The 24,752-nt window shown below is 34.9% G+C and overlaps 1 protein-coding gene across 1 annotated transcript in view; it reads left to right on the top strand.

Annotated features, from left to right (window-relative positions):
- LOC111508923 (uncharacterized) overlaps positions 1-24,752 on the top strand; it is a 167,125-nt gene that overhangs the window by 68,073 nt on the left and 74,300 nt on the right. Inside the window, 5 exon segments of the mRNA XM_074184679.1 lie at positions 3,205-10,796; positions 17,528-18,476; positions 22,397-22,608; positions 22,660-22,756; positions 22,817-22,930. Coding sequence (XP_074040780.1) covers positions 3,205-10,796; positions 17,528-18,476; positions 22,397-22,608; positions 22,660-22,756; positions 22,817-22,930 — 8,964 coding nt within the window.

Here is a 24,752-nt window from a genome sequence, read left to right as displayed (position 1 = left end):
CTAGAACTCAAGCTCTGAATGAATATAATAACATGGAAAAAATAGTTATTTATAATGTTTCTTTCTTTTAACTTGTTTGGTTTGATATTGCACGATTTATGAGTGAAATTCTGCATCCAATGAAAAAATAATTTTCCATTTAGCAAAAAGTGATAGGTACATACATTTATTTCGTTAAAAAATATTTGTTTGGACACCTTCTAATGTACAAAATTGAAACAAGATATCTTTCGTATATTTTTATCAGTCGTCAAATGGATTTCGCTTTGAAAAAATGACCATTTTTCGAAAGAAATGCTCATTTAAGAAAAACTATTGAACTTAGCCATAGGGAATACTTAATGAAATTTGTAGAGGTTTCGTTGGCGCTTCTTATGGATCAATAATATACAGGGTGTTCCATTTAATCTAAGGAAGATTTTGCAAATTTTCATTTACAATATTTGGCAAGCGGTTTTTCATACCCTGTATATCACAGGTCGATTTCAGATATATCGTTTGAGAGAGTTACCAATGTAGAATATTCGACCAAAAAAAAATTTCAACTGGACTTGGCACCACTTTATAATTTCAAATATTCTGAGTGACGAATATTGGAAAAAAAAACCTGTCATGCTAGATATCTCGAAAACCGTCAATATTTTCGAAGTGCAGATATACATAAAGTTTATTTTATTTTCTATGAAGAAACCGAAAAAGCGATAAAAAATATAGGTTGCCATTTAAAAAGACACAGTTGGGATCCGCCCAGAAAAAATCGAACACCCTGTGTGACCGCCAATATTTTTATTTTGTCGAGCTCGAGCAATAAGGTAATATTATAGAAAATTAGATTCCTATCTGCTTCCTATATAGAGATATGGAACACCGCGCCACTGTTGCAGGACCCTGTATATATATATATATATATATATATATATATATATATATATATATATATATATATATATATATATATATATGTATATAAATATATATACATATATATATATATATATATATATATATACACATATATATATATATATTTTTATATATATATATATATATATATTTATATTTATATATATTTTTATATATATGTATATATATATATATATATATATATATATATATATATATATATATATATATATTTATATATATATATATATATATGAGTAAGTAGTTAGGTTAGGTTAAGTCACAAGTGAGTGGGTCTATCCGACCCTTCACTGCAACCCGCAAGGGTTTATTGTGTTACACACAAGTATTTTCAATCATTACTCTGTTATTTGAATCCCTATTTTCCCAATCATCCATATAAAAGAAATATTTATGTATATATATATATATATATATATATATATATATATAATATAGTTATTGTGATTCTTATATATATCAGAAATTATTATTGAATAAGAAAATTAATTAGCTCCCTAACTGCTGGAAGGTAAGGGACACTATATCGTTTAGTTGAACTATACTAATGAAGTTATTCTATGAGGTTGGACGTCACTAATACGTTTTATATTATTAGTAGATAATATTTCCATTGATTTTAACTTTAATTTTTGTTTAAGAGAATATTGGACTATTACTCTAATCGAAGCAAAAAACTATATTGGAAAAAAGTTATTGTATGTACTGAAGTGTGTTCTTGATATTAACATTTCAAGATAAATTTATTTTAATATTATGATTAAAATTGAAATAAGTCATACTACGAAAGTTATATGATTAATACCCAACAAAAAACCTTGAAATGCATACCTGCTTATTCAACTATATCCGCAATACCACGGTGGATATTGAGTTGTATCCGACAGACATTTATGCAAGATATCTCACAGAGGTTAGTCTCGCAGATGTGTCTTGTCCATCCAGCAGCAGAACCATTCTGAAATCCTTCGAGTAGATCACCTACAGACCAATTTCGAGTTATTACCTCTCATCAGTGCAGGAAAGATCCCATCCAAACAGCAAAGTGCCTGGTACTCTATTAGTTTCAACGCGGCTCAACTGCATGTATGAAACTTTCGTCACAAACAAAAGCCCGAGCGTAGTATTACCCAGGGAAGTAGTTGTTTAAGGAAAGGCATTCACCAAAACCTACAGAACGTACTAGAAATTTAATATTTCGAAATATTCATCTCTCCCAACTACCTACACAATAGGTTCTGGTAAATGCCTGTCTAACAACAACTACTTTCCCTGCTAATACCACGCAGGGCATATGATTCAATATCCAGAACCTTCCATGTTCCGTGTTCCATATTTCGAAGATTTCATTTCGATATATTTCTTTGTTGAAATTAATCGAGTCCCAGCACTTTGCTGTTTGGGTCGGATTTTTTCTGTTTTTTGTTGAGAGGTAATACCTCGAAAAAAGCCTGTAGATAGTTTCAGCATGGTCCTGTTGCTGGATGAACGACAAACATCTGCGAGACAAACCTCTTTCATAAATGTCTGTCGGATTTATCTCAATAAACAGCGTGGTATTAGCCGGAAAAGTAGTTGTTTCCCAGCAGGCATTTACCAAAACCTACGGTGTAGCTGGTTGGGAGATATGACTATTTCGAGATTTTATTTCGAAATATTACGCATGTATTTATCTTCGATACAGTCTTCAGAAACGGTTTAATCTTTGTTAGAGTATTGGTACATGAAATGTTTCTTCCCGCTTGGGGTTTTGTTTACGAGATGGAGGTGTAACTAATATTTAACTTAGACAAAGTTGAGCTGTGTTGAAATTAATCAAGTCCCAGGCAGTTTAATGTTTGGGTCGGATCTTTCATGCATTGATGAGTGTTAATACATCGAAAGTGGTCTGCAGGTGATCTTCTCGAATAATTTCAGCATGGTCCTGCTACTGAATGTATGAGAAACCTCTGCGAGACTAAACTCAGTGAGGTATCTTTTATAAATGTCTGTCGGATGTAACTAAATATACAGCGTGATATTAACTGGAAAAGTAGTTTTGTTTTCTGGCAGGCATTAACCAGAACCTACGGTGTAAGTAGTTGGAAGAGATAAAATTTCGAGTTTTTTTGTGCGTATGTATCTTTCCTCAATGAAGTCTTCAAACACGGTTTGATATTAATTTTAGGTAATGTTAGGCATGAATGAAATACATAATTAGACTGTATAAGCTTACTCATTTCTATTTTAATTCATTTATCTTCAGGAGAAACTTACTCATTAAGTTATTATGATTTTCAGACAAACAAACTGATTACGGATGGCAAATTATTTCTTCTGAGGAAACGAGCGGTGATGGTAAAACTAGAACCAGTTCAGTACTCGCAACAACAGCTGGAGTTGAGAAAATAGATGGTGGTAAAATTGACTTCGCAGCAAAAAATGAACAAATTGATGAGGTATATCAAGATGGCGATGATAAGAATTTTATCAAGTCTGTAGGCACACAATCCAACACATTAGTCAAACAAGAGGCGGTGGGAGGTGATGAAAATAGTAATTTCCAAACAAGTTCCACTAAAATGTCATCTGCATCTCGTGTAGTTAGTAAACAAAAGTCTTCATTTCAAGACATCCCAAGTAACATTGATGATATAAAAACGACTGTCACAAAAAAAAAATATAAAAATGATGTTCCAAGTGATCTGAAAAAGCATCCGGACTTCGTTGAAGGAAAAACGAAAGTAACCAAAGAAACGAAGACTCTCCCTGATGGTACAGTCGTAACTACTACAAGATATGAAATCAAAGGAGAAAATAGGAATCAATCAATACAAAACTATTCCTCAAATATAAGCAATTCGATAGAGCAAACTTCGTCGTCTGTAATATCTTCAGAAACACATTCAACCAAATCCACTAATGATCAAATAGTGGAAGAGAAAATACTCGCTATCAAAGACAGACATGAAAATGAAGATATAAAATCTTCACACCAGAATAAAAAGAGTTCTGATCAACTAACAAAATCAATAAAGAGTCATACTGATACTCAGAGAGCATTCAGCAAGAATCGTGAAAATAACCTTGTCAAACCCAATGATGATGCGCGAGATTTACCTAACCAAAAACCTGAACTTCCAGATTATCAGATTCTGAAAAACATCAGCAACATGAAAAATAACCAAGAATACGTGAGAGAGAGCAATAATATTTCACATGAAACCATAATAACAGAAAGCGAACGCGAACAGAAAAATCATGTCGAAAGTCTTAAAAAGCAATATGTTCCTTCAAAAATTACTGATACAAATGTGAAAAAAAACGAAAAATCTTCAAAGACCATTTCTCATGAACTATCTTCACAATCTGGCGAGATAACACATGAAAAAATGATATCGAATCAGTTCTTAAATTTGGAATGTGATGATGAAATGAAAACTGTAGATGAGAAATGCGAAGGGAAAAGTACAACAAAACCCATCAAAGAAACAACCATCAAAAAATATCCTTCAAATAATTATAGTGAAACGGAAACTCAAGATCGTCCAAAAATAGAACAAAACAAAATTATAAAAACACAATCAAGTGAGACTACCGAAACTAATGATTTATATTACGAAACCACATATAAACGTGAATATATGAACAGAAAAATAAGTGTTGAAGTAAGTCCAACTCATGACACATTCGCTCGTTCATTGAGATCTGTATCCCCTGAAAGAATGACTAGTCGAGAAAGTCGTGTGTCAAGCAATTCCTCTCTAAAGAGTAGTACTAGTCTAGGAAATCCCCTGAGATATTCTCCAGAACGTCAACCGAGAGACAGAAGTTGCAGTCCTAAAAAGTCTATGGATCGTTTATCTAATACCGAATCTGTTACCTGTTCCAAAACATGTCCTGAAAGGAAACCACTCAGAAAATCATCACCTACCAAGGAAACTGTAACAAACGGAAATTCAACAATAAGACATACAAAGGAGAACACATATGGACGTAATATGAGTGAACCAATATCTGTGAAAAAAAAATCTACCCATGATATCAATACAAAGAATGATATAGATTCCAGGACACTTACTAGAAAAAAAAACAACTTGAGATCTAGATCTCCATCACCTGCTTTTACCATTGCAAGTGAAATAGAATATTTCAAGAATGCTGATGATGTTATTACAGATTTGGACGAGGAAACAATAACTCAAGTCACTAATATTGTGAATGAGCACCAAATTCATAATTTCGATAAAAGACCAACAACTTTGGAAATAACAAAGAAAACAATAAAAATTACTGACAGATCGCCTACGTCGCCACTCACAGATATTATTTCACCGAAAAAATCACCCAATAAAGAAGTTGTTCGAAGAAATAGTCTGAGATCTCCAACTAAAGAAGCTTCAGATGACAAAACTTCAAAATACTCTCCTTCAGAATACCGTCCACTAGTGAGAACTGATACATATGAAGAGAGATGTCGCCAAATACTTGGTATTACTGAAAATACAGAAAAGAGAAAAATCAGTTTAGAGAAATCTAAACGAGACGCATTAACTAAAACCGAACACATACAATCAATTGAAATAGGAAATTCTAGAAAAATCAGTAGGTCTTCTGAGAAGTCTCCTGTAAAACCAGATGATACATGGGGAAAAAAGAGCCCAACAAAACCAAAAGCTACAGAAAAATTTATTGTAAATCGTCCAAGAAGTGTAAGTCCAAGTAAAACTACTACGAATGTATCGTCAGACATTATTCCGCAGACAAAGCAATACTCTATGAAATCTCCCAAAAAAACAACAATGAAGCCATACTCTAGAGAAAACAGCCCAACAAGAGTATTAGAAACTTTTTCCAGAGACTCTACCAAACCAGATTACCAGAAAAGATATGAAAAAGAACATCGTGAAAAATCTCTTCTGAAAAACAATGTAGAAGTCATGTTAAAACCCACGGAACAGGTGAACAAATTTGAAAAATCTCTGGAAGAGCAACCTAAAAAGCATCATTCTGAAAAGGATTGTAAAACCGCTAGTACAACTGAAAAATCTCCTTTAAAAGAATCCCTTTCCAGTGAAGAAGGAAAAAAAATATCCCAAATAACAAAATATCCATCTCAAATTGAAAAAAATCCACATAAACCATCATTGAACCCTTCTCCAGTTGAAGATATTCAGTCGAGAGGAGCACCTGAACTTTCAGAATATCCATCTCAAATTGAAAAAATTATTATCAAGGAGCCTTCAGAATCATATACCCGTGCAGACAAGAGGATTCCGGACAAAGATACCCAAAAAAATAATATTTCAGATCTACCCGAAATTGAAAAATTCACAGTAAATGGATCTTCAGAAATGATTGAAAATCCATCTCAAATAGAAACATTTTTATTGAAGGAACATCTTCAGTCATTTCCAATAAAGAAACCTCGCGAATCATCTCCAGGCAAAAAGATTTCAAAAAAAGAAACGTCTGAAATTCAGGAATACAGATCACAAGTTAAGAAACCATCGGAAGGTGAACGAGATAAATTTTACCACCCCTCCCGAAATCCAATGAATGAAGTTTCCAAAATTACAGAATATTCACAACGAATCCCTGTGAAAGATAAATCTAAAAAAAAAGCAACTGAAAATACAGCATCAGTATCCCAAGTAAACATATCCTCAATCAAAAAAACATATACAAAAAAAGAAACGATTGATTTACCTGAAAAAAAATATTCAAAAACGGGACACTATGTAGAACAAGAACCCAAATCAACAAATGTTTCTTCACTATTCAAAGATGAACCCAAGGGATATAAAAAAACTAAAACAAAGAATCAACCAGAAACAATTGAATATGATAATCAAGACAATACCATAGAAAACATAAGCAAGGTCAAAGAACAAGCTACAGTCGAACCAATTTCCTATCTGGACGAACAAATAAAACAAAATAAATTGGCACACCCAACGAATTTTTCTTCCAAAAACGCCGAAGAACTAGAAACACTTTTCACGAAACAGAATATTCCTTATTTGGGAAATGGGATTGCGGTAGAGGAACCCTTGGTTACTAAAAAGTTTTTGAATCAACTTTGCCATGATGATGGAATTGAAAGAAATAATATAACCCAAAATATTATTCTAAATGTTAACGAAAATATTCAAAATCCCTATACGCAGAAACCACGTGATAAAAAAGTGACAACAAAAAAAATCATTGAAAAGGAACGTAACCTCCCAGTTGCAAATAATAATCATAAAAGCCCTCAAATGAAGATATCCTCAAATGAAAAACCAAGCACCAGGTCGGTGGATGAAAATAAAATCAGAATAGAAAAACATAAAACTGATCGAACCAATAAAACATATTTAGAGAAATCAATAGATTACACTGATAAATATTTTAAACCTCATGTGAAAGAAACTACCAAACCAAGATTGGATAAGCATTCAAAACCAACTGCTTCACCTGATTCCAAAATACCTAAAGACGCCCTCCATGTACAAAAGACATCTACTAAAACCAATACTGTCACCACAAAAACCATCAAGGTGAAACCAGAAATAAATGGAGAAGTAGGAAAAAAAATCAAAACCAAAGACTTTGTGAAGCCACTTACTGGAAAAACAAAATCAACAATTATTGTGCAGCCAAGTAACAAAATACCTAGTTCACAAAAGCCAGATCAGCATCCGAACACTTCCAATTCAAAATATATTACAACTGTGAAAAAAACTATTAACACACCAGAACAAAATGTGAGATCTAAGCCTAAATCATTCACCAAATCTGTTGTTGATATCAAAAAAACCCGTGACACTCCAATTGTTAAACACCAATATGACGAATTTGCAACTGAGAGGAATGTAGTAACAACTACAATCACCTTAACAACACAAACAAAACCCAATAGTGCAAAATCACATATTGAAAATACAATGATTACTCAAAAGAAAATCATAAAACCGTCAAAATCAGTACATTCAAGATCTGAGAAACAATCTGACGTGAATAATATTTCTGACTCAGAAGAACACTCTGTCATCGATAGCATGGAAGGTTCAATTATTGATGTTTCGAAAAAAATTGAAGAAAATGAAACAGACCATATTATAGATATGCTATCAACAAACAACAGTAACACTGAAGTAGTTTATCCAGAAGTTAATAGAGTTGGAAGAAAATATGAAAAAAAATGTATAACTACAAAGACGGTAATAATTAATAACAACGAATCTCAGGATAGAGAAATTATTGTTGATTTACAACGATCCAAATCATCACGTGAACCAACTCCAGACAGACTGTGTCCCGTTCCACTATCTTCCGATGAAGAACCCATTGATATTCCTAGATATCCCGATGAAGTTATTGAACCTGACGATGGCATTTTCGAAAGAAAACCAAAGAAACTTTCAGATATTCCGATTATTGAGTCGGAGGGTACTAAAGAATTCTCTCGATTCATTGAGGTAACTGATACTAAATTAATTACTGATATTGATAAAGTTGAAGAGACGGATGATAGTTTATTGAGCGTTAACAAAAAGATCAGTAAATTTTCCGATAATGTTGAAAAAACTGAAAAGGAATATAAAAAGTTAGGTCCAGCACCCAAAGTCGAAAGACAAAAATTAGAAATCACTGAAGATTTAGAATCCGATGATTGTCTTCTTAGTGTTTCAGACAAAGTAACCAAGTTCATTTTAACTGCCGAAGACCTTATCACTTATAAGAAACCTCAGATTCGCCCAAAAAGTCCAAAGTATAGAAATAATCCAGACGACAAAATTGAATCGAATAGTGATCTTTTCCAAAATTCACCACATTCAAATCAGTCGACCAAAAATAGGCATGAATCAGTACCCAAAACACCAAAAAAAGCTGACAGCAATAGAGAGATTTGTTCAAAGGATGATTATACATTGAGTGGTACAGATAAAGTTTCTAAATTAATTTCTACTGCAGAAAAAATGGCAAGTAAAAATGACGCTCCAGTTAGTTTAGACAGGATAGAAATTCAACCAAAACGTGACCCGGATGAAAAATTTCCTGAACGAAAAATGCCACTACGAGGTGTTCCCGATTCTGTTGATACGAGATTTATGGAGAAAACCACCATTGTCATTCTTAAAAACTTACCAACTGAAAAGCAAACTAAACAAGAAGCAAAAATGCCAAATATAGATAAAAAATGTCAAAACGCTGAAGGAAGAACCTCACCAACGAAAAAAAATCCATCTGATTGTGTTAACAAGACGCTTAGTCCTACCCGAAAACCTTCAACAGAGTGTCGGTCACCAATGAAGTATATTTCGAAAGATCACGTCGAAGTTTTCCCTACAAAAAACGAAGAGAAGGATTCTTCACCCGATACAATTGAAAGTACACCGACCAGACGCCCTTCAAATGAATACTCTAGCATCAAACAATCTAAGAACCAAGATGTCAAATTCTCTCGAAAGGAGGACGAACCAGCTGATAGTACCCCAAAATCAATTAGAAAACCATCGCGTGAGGAAGTTAAACCGATTCTGAGTACAACAGGTCGTATGAGGAGTACAGAAAGTATCAAGAAAGCTAAAGCTGTGTTCGAAAATATATCCACTAGTGAACAAGTCTTTAAACGAACTGGCGGTTCTACAAAGCCAATGGTATCCGACAAACGAAATATTAATACACCAGTTGGTAACACTGTCATGAATAATACAAGACGATTGTCCCGAAAAAAACTGAATTATGATGACAACGATGAAGATGTACCCACTGAAACGAAATTAGTACTGATCAAAACCTCTTCTAGATCTGACTCTCCTGAAAAAGAATTATCTAGATCTGCCTCTTCTGAGAAACCTGAAGATCGCGATACTTTGCCTGATCGTCGTGATCTCCCTCATTATATGTTTCCTTTAGATAGGAAGCTCAGTTTGCATGAGGAAGATAACAATGCAGTTATATTACACTCCTCTCCAACTCCGACATCAGTTGAAAATAAATCAAAAATGACATTTGGGGTGACCTTGAGAAACACCGAGCCGTGTAGAGTTGTTACCACCACGACCAGTACTGCAACTTCTCGTCAAAGAGAAAGTTCTAGATCGAACTCACCTGAAAAAACAAGAAATCGCGGATCATCTCCCGATCTCGGTGATACTCCTCATTATATGTCACCCTTAGACAGGAATCTTAGACTGCAAAGTCCACATGAAGAAAAGTATTCTTCAGTTGAAACGTCAACACCTACGCTAGATGAAGAATCAAAAATTACAACATTTGGAGTAACCTTAAAAAGGACCGAACCTAGTAGGTCAATAACCACTACAACTAGTACTGTAACATTTCCTCGGAAGGAAACTTCGAGATCACAAAAAAAAAACGAAAAATCGTGAATCATCCCCGATCATGATGATATTCCCCATTATATGCTGCCGTTAGAAAGGAATCTCATACCTCAGAGTCCACACGAAGAAATAACAACAGACGGAGAAACGAAGAAATCCCAAACTGGTACAACAGAAACTACTACAATTAACACCTCTTCTCGAAAAGATATTTCTAGATCTACCTCTCCCGATAAACCAAAAAACTTCGTACCACCCGCCGATCTTGATATTCCCCATTATATGCTTCCTTTGGACAGAACTATTAGGCCACATAGTCCACAGAGAGAAGGTAATGATACAACTACATTTCCAACCTCGCCAACGCCTATCGAAAACGAGTCAAAAACTACAAAATTTGGAGTTACCCTCAAAAGAACCGATTCTGGAAGAGTAGTCACTAATAAAACCAATACTACAACTACCTCCCAGGAACAGAAAAAAATTGCAATCACTTCAGATAAACATATTACCGAAGAGGACATCGAAGATATATTTGAGCTTTTTGTGCTAGATGAACTGGTAAGTGATGTTCACATTTCAAGTTAATTTCCAAGTGGTCAAAAAGTTGCACCCGATGTACACTCCAGTAAAGGTTAATATCATCGGTTTATAAACCGAATCTAACTCAGTCTTATTAAATCACACTACATTTAGCAATTAGAAATCACTTGATTATTCAATCGTGAAGCTTGTTTTAGACAAAACTCTGAAGATTGTTCTAGCTTTCTTGATTATGCTGTGGGTTCCTAAAGCCAGATCGGTGATTAACATACTTTGTTTAATTTTTTCTACGTTTTTTCTGTACGTTTTGGTTATCATTTTTGAATTAGCCGAAGTTGTTACAGATCGTAGGTGGATTCATATGCTTACATATTCATTCATTAATTTCATGTTGAAACCGTACATTTTGATTTTTTCATGAAGTATTTTGGCAACGATTGTTACTATACTACAAATTACTCTGACACTTGAATATTTTCCTCTTTTAGGATATCAATCTCTGCAAACAATGGAAAATTTGAAGCATTTCATCAGTTCGGATTTCCATTGTCTACTATGATATAAATTGATTTGAAATACCCGAAAAAATCTATAAAAAATAAAAAAAAAGATTAGCTGAAAAATAACAATTATATTAAGCAGAAAAAACTGAAATTACAATGTAATTTCAGTAATTTTAATTATATTCGCCTAATCACAATGAATTTTTCAACCCAATAAACCCGGATGACGTTCGATTATCTTCGATTTTCCGTTGTGGTAAACGAGAAGTGTCGAAATTATTGATATTATTTATTTTCCGCCATCAGGCTGACATTCGTAGAGAAGTTTTCAGCCCCGAGTGAGACGAATATCATCCAAGAAGAGGAAATTATGTTTCTGGTTACTGTAGTTATTAGTGGAGTGATGCCCTCTTTAATTCCATTCTGTTAGAGAGTTATCTTTTTCTTGGATTCCAAAACCACCAGCATTTTTTCACTCCTACCTCGTGTAAAAGAATAGTTATCTACAGATGTTCTAATAAATGGTACACTCATCGAAAAATGTATTTCAATTCACTAAAGTCTCTAAAACATACATGGGGAGACCAGTGTTGGTTATTACAGATTCGAAACAAAACAGAAAATGTTTCTTGGGAATATATTTTAAAGTCAAACAAACTTTCGATAGTTTTTTCACTTATGAAAATACTGGAATGCAACTCAGACAATATCTACTTTAGTGAAATGAATCAAAATATGCGCTTTTGACAAATGTAACAACCGTTTGCGGGTTGGCGATGGTTGTTACATATCCGGCGTAAGTAGTTACAATTTTATGCTTTAATCGCAGGTGTCATCACACTGTATCCATTTTTCATGTGGTTTGGATTTTGAATAGAAATCACAACCAAATGCATGTTATGTGAGCAGTGTGGTGGCAGTAAACCTTTCTCTGCATAAACTTATACCTTGCAATGCGAGCTGTGATTATCCAAAATCATGAGAATATGATTTTCTTCAAAATATCTTGTGTATTCAACAAACAGTAAAACAAACATAAAACTCGTTTTCTGTCATTCAAGTTGAGGGATTTGTGGTCCATCGTTCTGAAGATCCCCTTTCTGCTGACATCATCAAACTCACTCGTTTGGCGCTCTCTCTGGATATTATTATGTTTGAACACTGCACAGATATGATGCCAGTTTCAGGAATATTATAATATTCTGATATTCAATTTTATATCTTAATAAAACGTCCCGCAGAAGATCCAAATTTTTTTTTAATATCTGTTAACAATTGGTTTCACGGCCAAAACCGAATTGCTACCTCTGAATGACGTTTGAAAAATCCACTAAGCCAATTTTGGAGAGCCATAGTGTTCGTCTTCCATATTGGCTTGTTTTATTGAACATTTTGTGAGCTCTTCTTTCATCCTTTCAGAAAAAAAATGTTCCTGTTCCTAATATAATCAATATGAAAAACAGAGAAAAATGTATCTGCTATTGCAAATGCGTTGTTCATGAGATAATTCAAAAATTGTTTCAGAAACATAATCTTTGATGTAAATTATGATTTAAAAAAAGTCGTTTCTTAATAATTTTTTTTTCTTACAAACACATGTTATTCAACAAATTTTTTTTACCACTTGTAATTAATTTCGAGAAACCATGTTTTCAATCATAATTCATCTTGCTATTTGACAACAAAAAAAATTGTTTTTATTTAAATTTTCATTATTTATTCAGTAAACAATTTGTTACTAACAATTGAATTTTTTCTATTTATTAGTTTTCTCTTTCTGCACGATGTTAACAAAAAAAACATGTATTGTTTCTTGAGAATTTTAACAATTTTGTTCTCCTTCACTCCATTTAAATTTTCAATCCATAAATTCAGGACCTATTTATTCTACATTAATCAAGAACAAATTAAGACCAAAATTCAAACTTTCATTCAATCATTTACCCATTTATAGCATTCGTTTATAAATAAAAATTTCAGGATGTTTTTCCAATTTTCAAGTTCAAATAATTATATGACTGTATCACTCATATAACTTTTTTTCGCTCATCGATTTTACTATGAATCTTTTATTTTATGGGTTATGAATGAAAAGATGTTGACAAGAAAATTTTTTTTCAAGTTTATCAGCCTAAGCATCTTACAAACTGAAAATGAACAAGAAATTGTGTTAGTTTCAATTTAAGTTTTTGTTTTATTAATAATTGTTTACATTCATCAAAAGTTTTCTTGATACCCTTTTAGATAACTATTTTATGAGAACGTTTTTTAGATGATGGCTCATAATCTTCAGTATTATATTGCCTTCTTCATTTATTTTAACGTTTTCCCGCGAAGCTTCAACGGGTTCTGTAACAAACAGTGAATCCTCAATTCCAGCAGTATGGTCTCCATTCTCATTTTTAAATTTGTCATCTTCGATTTGTTACCTCTTTGCCATTTTCACAAATATAACCTTTGCAATGTTTGCAAAGAGACGAACATGGGCTTTCTGGCCTTTTGCCATTCACATCTGCTGGAACAGTTTTTAATGCAATTGCAGAGGACTTATTTCAACAGATTTTCAGGGGATAATTGTCCTCCGTACTGGTAAAAGGGTTCCGCCCCCGCCGGTCGCTTTTTACCCTACTTCGCAGTAACGGCCGGCTGGCCTCCCAGATCTGAGTCCCAGGGATTTTGGGATCCATTTCGGACCTGAGTACGGCGTGACGTTGTAGTACCTCGGCTAGCTCTTCTGTCGGTCGTGGTTGGTATACATTGTTGTTTATGGACTGGTCCCGTCATGAAGCCACCCCCAAGTCTCCCTCGACTTCAGGGTGACCCCCTGACCTACCTCCACCCCTTTGTTTTTCCACTAGGGCGTCAGTTCCAAGTTCGTTCTGGGCAAACGGCGCGCCTGTGCACTGAATGTGGACTTCCCAGGGACCGCTAAGCGTTTCCCGCTGGGAACATCGCGACGCCTAGCGTCGGACGACCTGTCCTGCTGCTGCTGCATCGACTCTTAGTTGGGTTTGATAATGGCCTTGTCATTTCGCTACTTATTAATGACACAGGATGACTGTACATCCTATGAATATTAACCCTTGGTGAGTCTGCTACATAAGTGGCAACACATCCTGAATGTTTTCTCTCGAAACATTGCAATCGGGGAGAATTCTCAAATCTAGAGGCAGACATCCCTCCGGTTGTCACCGCCGATAAAAATCCTCGATTTCTGCGTTTTACTCCGCATACGATGCAAAACGCTGTTATCTCGTTGTCGGAGACAATCTCATCATAGTAGATCGCGCTCGCATTTGGTGAAGGTTCACCTGGATTTCGCTTCGAGTTCTGGAGTTCACTACGTCCTGTAGATGATGTCCAGCTTTTTGACTTCGTAGTAACGTCTCCTGACGTTCCCTCGCGAAAGTTTCCTGGTCCAGTCTTCTGGTGTTCGGAGTGTTTAAAGTCTTGAAACGGTTTAGCACAATTAAGCTATTTCGCGGTGTGTTTTTGCGACTTCAGGACTCTGTTCTTTGTGACATGTCGAGTTCTCTAGCTACTCGACTTGCTGGAAAACCACCAATGCCCAGAGTTTATCGCTCTGCAACCAAGGGAGCGGTACTGATGTCCTCGTACGCAAGATAGCTACGCTGAATAGAATCTGGCCTCAGACTGGCTGATTCTACTGGAGTTCTCGGAATACTGTTTCCCATGAAAACAGATTTCTGGTGGATTTCGCGTCGAATCGTCGGAATCGCACTCAGGCGGCTAAACGTGTCTGACGGGAAGTTTGTTTGACCGAAGCTTGTGATTTCACTGGTGTATTTTCTGCAAGCTGCGCTCGCGTGTGTTTTACCCTAGTCTGCATTTCGATTTCAAGTTTTCCCTAATATGGCTCTGACGAAGAAATAGTCCGAGGGAAGGATTTACGGAAATCTAATATTTTAAGTTCACTCTTGGATCACGAAACTACTTTCCTATCCCAGGCCTACAGGGTGAACTGAGCTAGTTGTTTGGGAACAAGGAAACTAACAGTGGAACTGCACCCTAAGATGAAGGCAATCTCAGGATAAGGTGGAAAGGTATCGAAGCACAGTAGATGGTCCTAACGGTTAGGTTGAGTCGTTCGCCCGAAGGACGAACCCTCTCAACCCTCTCAAATTCAAGCCCGATATACCTCTGCTTCGTTGACACCGTTTGGTTTTCACAGGGTACCTGAGCCTGAGCAACTTTAGTAGGGACCTGCTCTTCTTTTGCACGGTTTGGTATACTGCTGTCCTGATAGTGGAGTGCCAAAAGGAACCTGAACAGTCCAAAGTATGATTAGCAACAGGGTATACCGCTTCCTGGCACAGAATCCTCTCGCTGAAGCCTCGACTGCGTCCTACTCTCGGCTTATCACGTCTTTGGAATTCGCTTTCGACCCGCCTTCTCGGTAATACGTTCCTTGGCGTCTTGACGAAACTAGTTCCTGATAATAAAGCTTCGACTCACAGTAGCAACCAGATCGCAATAAAATTTCAGACGGCAAGTCTGTTGTTGGAAAATCTTCACTTAGTTCGCGCAAGCACTCCAATACTCAGCGAAACAATATATTCCAATGTATAACTGCCACCGCAGTTCTCTTCAAAGGTTATCTATTTAAAAAATTTCTGAATTTAGAATATTTCGAAGTTATCTTCAAATTTTCAGGATCGACCAGTACTAGTTGACGTTCAAAAAGCAAGTAACTAACTATTTTTTTTCCAAAAGTCACCTTGGTTTAAACAGGTTGGAGCCTGGCTCCCTTACCCTTTCGACTGGCCAACTAACATTTCTCGGACGTTCGCATTTCCTAACATCACCTCAACTAATCAACGGTCGCTAAAATCGTACAAATCGTGTACACCAAATTCCGATGTCTGCAATCGAAAAAAACTAATTTAATATGGATTTGTCAACGTTTGCGACCATGTTTTTATGCAGACGCTGGTCTTCAAATTACACTCACTGCTCTCCTTAATTTCTTTGATGTCCACTTGCCGCTGTTTGCATCTCTTTTCGTTCATGCGTCGTCTTGCTCCTTCGATGTGCGTCGTACGATGAACGGACACAAACGGGCTTCGGCCTTGCTTGGCTATCTTCGGAAAATCGCGAAAATTCAAAATTTTCGTTTTCCTCGATTTCATTTAAAACTCGATGTCCTGAGACAAATTTTCAGAATCAAAATTCTGAGAACCACGTGATAAATAACATGTTCAAGCACGTTTCACAAAATAGATATTACCTATCATCATCCCATTTTTCATGAACATCTATCTAATTAAGTTTAAAGGCCGTCGTACCCAAATGAAGATAGTAACACTGAAAATCTCGGCCGCGAAAGCCTTAACCAATTCATCTAATTAAATTTTATCAATGAGATATCTCCTTGTGATGCACTGTTTGGAACCTTCGGTGTAGTAATGAATATTACTGGAGTTTTATCTCAACACCAAACCGTTATTTCAACACTTCGACAATTGTTACGATCAAGGGAAAGATTAATTTTCTTCTTGAAAATGAACACTGGGTGATCGAAACACGTGTCGAGGTGTTACATAAGATATCTCCCCTTATCATCTTTGAAACTTGCTTAGGCCGATAAACTTAAGGAAACATTTTATTGTTAACTTATTTTTATTCATAGTTCATAAATTTTTTTTATTTATACACAGTAAAATTGATAAGCTGACATTGTTGATGAATAGACGTCGGATAAAAAGTTATGAGTGAAATAGTCATATTTATTATAGTTTATGAAATATTTTATAATAAAAATTGAAAAAAAATCCAAATTTTTTTCATTAACGAATGCTATAAATGGAATAAATAATTGGGTACGAGTTTGAATTTTGGGCGGGATTTCCTTTTTTTTGGGAAGTTTCTGAGATATTTACAAAAAAACAAACCCCATTGTTTTCAGTTAATTGTTTATAAGTTTTACAATTTTTGCAAGCAGTACTTGTTTTTTATAATCTTTTACATTCGAATGACCCCTGAGTTTTAAGCTGAAAAGCATTCGTAAACTAAACTAATGAGTATGGGTAATGGACAGGCGCGAAACTCACCGGACTTGAAATGCTGCTGCCAGATATTTCTTAGAAATAGAAAGCTTGAAACAACCTACCCCTGTAACAGCCAGCCTCAGCCTCTGTTCTTCTTTTTTATTATTTCATGGATATCGAAATATAATAAAAAAAAGTTGTGTAATAGTGCTAATATGAATTATTTACCAATTTTCAGCACGAAAAAGTTGAGGGCTATGAACTTCGCAGAAAAATACGTGCTCAAATACGTTTGGTGAAAAAGTTGATATCAGAAAACAGTTTGACTATTCATATAGCGAGAAGAAAGGCCGCAAATAATAATACTGAACGAAAAACAAGTCCCATCAAACCAAACCATCCGGTCGAATCAAGAGGAACCGATATATATAAGATTTCAGATCATGAGACAAAAAATGTTAGGAGAGCCAGTCTAGACAGAAAACCGAGTCCAAACAGAAAACACAAAGATATAAAACTGCTTACCAGTAGTACACTGGATAGCAAACATGTTGAAGAAACATCTCAATCCTCAGATACATACAACGAACGACGTGTATCAGCAGATTATACGACAAAAGTTCAGAGAAGTGAAAGTCCGGAAATGAAATCACGAAAATTCAGTCCAAAAAGAAAATTATCTGATAAAAAGCTACCTCATACCGAGATTGTAGACAAAAAACAAATGGAAAGTTCGTTATATTCATATAGTGAGGAACGTACTTCCACAGAGGACTACACGACGAAAGTTCAAAGGATTAAAAGTCCGGAAACAAAACCACGAAATATCGAAATGGATATTTCGAGTTTAGATGAAAAAATGAATAATAAAGCTACACCAGTGGATCAAAAACCACAGGTTAGGAAACCTGAACAGACTGTTACAAAACCCTCAGATGATAAGCCGGAATGGGTTAGACAAAGAAATTTGAAAAAAGTTAACGGAACGACTCCCTCGACCGTCACAAAACAGGCTACAACGATAAAAACAACTAGGAAAGAGAAAATTACTACTTCGCCTGTTAAGGAAGTTGAAGTTACGGATCTGATAACTTCCAGCTATGGAGTGGGACCAACGGATGAAAATGGAACACCATTGTTTGGCTTGCGGGCTTTGAGAGCGCAGAACAAAACTGAAACAACGAAAGGTAAACAAATTTTTTTTTTACTTTATGAACCAAATTTCAAATTTGCGCTTGGTAGCAATAACAGGCAGATTTTGATCAGATCTGCTCTAGAAAAGTGAGTTATCTGATTTTTTCGATTTAATTAAATTCTATAACTGAATTTGACAATCCAACGTAACTATTTTATTCTAACTTGAAATATAAAGGCTTGTCAAAATTGTCGCCTCATTTTCTGTAACAAATAAAGAAGTGTCAGGTAAAAAATACATTTTTAAATGAGAAACGTTAGGAAAAGTCATTTTGTGGAAATTATTTGTTGAGTTTCCCTTCATAAACAGTTAAAAAGAAAGATTATATCTGAAACAACTACAGATGATGTGGTGCTGCAGGTTTTTCCGGGTTGTCCTGCAGCCGAAAAAGCAAATGCGCCACTGGAATCAATGAAGTCGCCCCGAAGCGCCAATTAATTTTTATTGTTGTTTTTATTTTTATCGTTGTTTTAGTAAATGTTATGTTAGCTTTCTCCTACGTAAATTGTACACCATTTCTAATGAAAACAGTTTCAAACATTTATGAAAGACGCTACAGCGACCATAAGGGACCTTGATAGTTTTCCTCGATAAAGCAGCTGCCTAGGAGGCAGATTTACTCAGTTTAGTTTTCGACACTGAACGAGTTAATCAAAACTCTGTCACCGAGTTGGAACCCGATCACCAAGTGCAGTTGATGCGAGGCGCCTGAGAGCCTGATGTACTTGTTGTCGACATGTCCAGAATATGCAGTCTCAGCCTATATCCATCGACATAATGTAGTCCTAAACGTGCTTCATTTTCATCTACGACACTGCTACGGTATTGACAAGACACTGGAATTGCTCTACGCTTCTTGGGATATCGAATCCGTTGTGGGAAATGAGAAGTGCCGAATTTATCGGAACTTTCATTCCTGTTTGTTTGAAGGTGGTTGACAATGTTTCGTGGTGTATTTCATCAGTTCGGACTTCCATTGTCTGATATAATATTAATTGATTTGAAATCTCTGAAAAAAAATTAAAAAGATTAACCGAAAATAAAAATTTTATTAAACAAAAAAAACTGAAATTACAAAAAAATAACAAACAACCAACAACCAAAAAATAAAGAAACATCATGACGTAACTTGGTTTGGAACCTTTCAATTTTTATTTTTCATTTTTTGTTAATAATATTTTTTAATTTTCAGTTTTTATTAATATTTCAATTCTTCATTTTTTTTGTTGTTGCTTGTATTTTATTTCTTTGTAATTTCACTTTCTTTGTTTAATGAAATTGTTATTTTCGGTTAATCTTTTTAATTTTTTTCAGGGATTTCAAATCAATTTATATTATATTAGACAATGGAAGTACGAACTGATGAAATACTTTCATTCCTCATCATACAGGCTAATAAGCCTGATTAGTTATTTCCAAACAACAGAGCAAGACGATATTCGTCGTGGAGTTTTAAGATTCAGATGAGACGAATATCGTACAAAAATAAGAGGAAAATGGATGAAATATAGATATTTTTTTCTTCGAACTCCGAAGACTATCCAGAGCACTATATAAAGAAATTAGTTCTGATTTTTGGAGTCCTTTGTGGAAAGATGCCCTTTTTACTTTCAAATCTACAGATCTTGCCGCACTACGGAAGAAATCTTGACTGCCGCATCTGTTGTTACATATTTCCCCTCTGTTCAATTCTCATATCAATATGACTACTCATTTTTGCAAAATATATACTCTGAAAGCCGCGCTGCCGAGTAATACCTCAAAATCAATTCAAGAAATTTATATTTCTGCCCAGAAAATGATATATGGGTAAGAATTTTCGATTTTTCTCCGGAACTCCAAAATAATAAGTCAATATGGAAAATTGAAATCAATTAGGAATGACGTGATCGGAATATCATAATATTGAAAGCGGGGTCGGAGCCATGTTAATTTAAAAATAAAAGGAAATACTTTCTTTTTTTAATTGAATGAATACCTTTCTTGGTCACATATAAACATCAAGGAAAAACTTGTGTGATATCGGACAAACCAGGCCATAAATGAGGGGAATATCCCTCGAAATCTAACGGAAGAAGTTTGAAAGTTAGGAGACCTGACGCTCCAAAAATTTTAATAACCCACGAGTATCACCTATAAATGTGAGTAGTAAAGAGGTGGATAAAGTGCAAGAAAATCAGTGCCAAATTTTGGAGTTGACAGATATTTGATAGGTAGAATTGGAATCTTTGGCGTTAAATGAACTGAAGAAAATACTTTTCCCACCTCTTGGAAACTATGATCTCAATTTCAGGTAATTTTAAATGAGGTATAGAAATAATATATAGAAATGATTATGATGTGCTTTATTCTTTTGAGAAGATTAGATCAATCATCTCAAAAGAACAAAGCACATTGGTTAACTATTGAAAAGATTCATTAAGTCAACATGTATGCACCATCAAGAGAACAAAATTACAGATTGAGAGATTGAGTTTTTTCAGAAAGATTTGCTATTTCCATTTTAACTAGCCCATTATATAAGTAGGGTATTTCAATTAGAAACCTAATTTATTAAGGGGTTTTCGATAAAAATCAGCCTCTAAAAGTAAACAATGAAATATGGTAAAACATACGTAACATACGAGTAGCTTTCAAAAACTTAATTAGCCAAGATTAAAGTAGGTACCCTTATCTCAGAAAATGAAAAAGAGTTGATTAGAAAAGTTGTTCAGCATTAAAAAATGCATCTCGATTTGAAGTCATGTCCATCCAAGTGAAGTTTGATTCTTTAACAATTTTTCCAAATAAAAAGTTTGCTAAAACGGTAAATAGACAACATCCTGTTCACAACGGTTTTTTCGAAAAGCCTGTAATTGACAAATTGCACAACTATTTTGTTCACCATGGTCAATTTTTTGTAGAGTGAAATAATTTTCAAAGTTTTCGATGCAAATCATTTTTATTTTTTGTTAACACTGAAAATTGCTCAAACTAATATAGTATTTGTGTATGTACTAGCAAATAATGTTAAAAGTTTGAACAAACATAAGTAAATCTAATACATGAAGATTTTTTTCTCGTTCAAGACGAGAGTATCGTCGAAACCCCATATTTTCAGCAGCTTGCTTTGTGAAATTTTGTATGTTGTTGATATTTATAAACAGCGATACATAACATAATTTGCTACTTGAACATCGTTAACATATATTATGTAAAACAGGAACCTTAGTAACTCCTGTGCTTCTGTACGATAAATGAAAGAGTATTCATATCAAATATTTTGGATGAAAGCAATCATTTTGAAAGAAGAATAATTCACTGAAAATTTTTTATGCTTTCAGAATATTTGAATTTGTCAGAAACACACCTGGTCACTCAATGTCTTTAAAAAATATGTCATTTGTATTACTTTAAAATTGATCTAGTTACCTCAGTAAAAAATATTTTAGGTGAAATTTTATATCAACTCTTCATTCATCACGATATTTAGGAAACGTGAGTTTTTATTTCTCTATTGTATATGGAAGGTAAATCTGTGATTAAGCTAGAACATTTTTCATTCACATTTTTTTAAATTATTTTCATTGATATTCGTTGATTTTTTCTTATTTTGGAAGTTTCAATTTTTTTTCATTAACTGGAGGAAAATAACAATAATCTTTTCAGAAAATCCTTTGTTCATAAGCATGTTTTATTTTCAAAATCATAGAAGTGTTCTGTGGAAATAAATTTAAACTATACTTCAAACAAACTATATTTCAAACTCTGTCCAGAATTCATCTAAACCCTTCTGTATGTGGTAAAAGAATCTACCCTTCTCATTAGAAACATTAGAAACAGTTTCAACATGCTCCTGGAAAATTGGCATTGCATCCCTTTTACTTCCAAGGTACAGACTGAAAAATGACTTCAGACAAAGTTTTCTGTTAGTTCAAGGTACCCTGATCAGAAGTGAATTCTACTCCAAAAATGGTAATGAACCAATTGGAGAAGTAAGTGTTACAAAATATTCTACCGATCCAAGAGATTTAGTACCAGACGAGGAAAGTGTAAATAACAAGGGAATAACAAGTATCACCACTACACAAAAATTTGGTTATAAGGATACCCCTTCATTGAGATCGATTACTAATACAAAAAAGGTATTTATTATTTTCAAATATGATTCTGTTAAACAATATGATTGTTTTCAGGAGATAACAAGGGATGATTCGCAAGTCTCTAGTAAATCAAAAGTTACAAGAAAAAATTCGGTTAAAGAGCTTTCGCAAAGGTTTATTGACAATGCAGGTTGGTATCGCTTGTTTGTGTTATTTGTTTTTATATATAATATAATTGTAACATTTCTAGTGGAAACTTTGAAGAGTGAAAGGCAAACATCCTACCCAAAGGCAGGACTGATTTTGCGAACTTCCAGCTTCAAAGATAGAAACAGTGAATCAGATGACGAAGAAACTTCATCAGGTATGTGATTGAGTTCAGATAATATTTTTCTACTTTATCACTCAGTTTCAGTTTGTATTAAAGGCAATGAAAAATGCATGCTACTCTCTGACTTTATAAAATTTTGTAGTTCTCTGATATACCGGGTGTCCCAGAGCTTTTAGGCCAGCAGATATCTCAGTTACCTGCAGAACAAAAATTAAAACAAAAATATGTATCATAGGAGAACACAAGCACTTTCATGCAGCATAGCAAAATCCACCCCCTGGTAAACAACCCCCAAGAAACCACCCCTAACTTTTGTTTTTCAAATGGCACGCCCATGTTTGTTTTGGTTCAACTTACAGTCTTTTTCATTTCTCGGTCAATGATGTATCATGGTAGGTAGAATGACATGCAGAATCATAGAAAATAAAAACACAAATGAAATATTAATGTTTATGGTCATCTGTATTTTGATACATGATACTACAGAAAATGTTCAAAATGTTGGCCAGCACTTGCCACACATGCTTCAAGTCGCCGAATCAGCGCGCGAGTACAGGAAGCCCTAATCATTTCCGGAGTAACGGTATGACAAGCCTCTAAAATTTTTTGGGTTAAATCGTCAATATTCATTGGTTGTGTTTCGAAGGCAACTCGTTTCAGAAATCCCCACAGGAAAAAGTCCAGTGGCGTGAGATCTGGAGAACGTGCAGGCCATCGCACAGGTCCACTATTTCCAATCCAACGGTCCCGAAAAGTATCATTGAGGAATGTAGTAACTACATTATGGTTATGTGCAGGAGCACCATCTTGTTGCCACCACATTTGTTGTCGTTCTTCAAGTGGAATATCTTCCAGGAGGGCAGGTAAACAATTTTCCAAGAAATGTAAATATCGGTGGCCCGTCAAAGTCTTGGAAAAAATGGGGCCCGATGAGTCGTCCATTATGTAAACCACACCACACGTTCACACCCCACATTATTTGGAAATTGGTTTCTCTAATCCAGTGAGGGTTGTCCTGTGACCAATAGTGCATATTATGTCGATTAACAGTACCATTATTATAGAAGCGAGATTCGTCACTCCACAAGATTTGATTGAGGATGTTTGGATTGTCATGGACTAAAATGAATGCCGTTCGTCTTTCGAAATCGGTAGGTCTGAGTCCTTGGTGAAAATGAATTTTGAAGGGATGATACTTGTACTGTTTGAAAATTCTTTGCACAGATGACTTACTGATCCCAATCTCTACCGCCAATGCACGAACCGAAATATGAGGATGTGCTTCGGCGTAGGCCAACACATTTATGCAATTTTCCTCAGTTCGCACGGGAGTAGGATGTACTTGATCTGTTTTTCCTGGAAATGATCCCGTTCGCATGGTATTTTCTACATACGAAAACGTATTACGACCTGGTTGTCGACGATCAGGAAAGCGCTGCCCATACAGCCTCTCCGCAGCACGTTTATTCTTTCGGCATTCACCAAAAATTAAAAGCATATCAACGTATTCGTTGAGCACAAAAAGTTCTAACATTTTATCGCCTCTTTTTCTGCGTAGCGTCCACTTTTTCTGGTGTCTACAATGCAGAACAATTCGATCAGTCCAGTTAATAGTACCCACTAACGTATTCAATTTTCTCGAACAATTATGATATATCGTTGGTTGAGAAATAACAAGAGCTGTCAGTTGAACGACAAACAACATGGGGTTGCCATTTGAAAAACAAAAGTTAGGGGTGGTTTCGCAGGGGTTGCTCGCGAGGGGGTGGATTTTGATCTGCTACATGAAAGTGCTGGTGGTCTTCTATGATATACATATTTTTTTTCAATTTTTTTCTGCAGGTGACTGAGATAT

The sequence above is a fragment of the Leptinotarsa decemlineata genome, unplaced genomic scaffold (assembly GCF_025532065.1).
Source record: "Leptinotarsa decemlineata unplaced genomic scaffold, Ldec_3_MD MMD2_tig00026358_RagTag_RagTag, whole genome shotgun sequence".
In the NCBI taxonomy this organism is placed as follows: domain Eukaryota; kingdom Metazoa; phylum Arthropoda; class Insecta; order Coleoptera; family Chrysomelidae; genus Leptinotarsa; species Leptinotarsa decemlineata.
The sequence above is the reverse complement of the archived record's forward strand: the minus strand, read 5'-3'. Positions and strand labels throughout refer to the sequence as shown.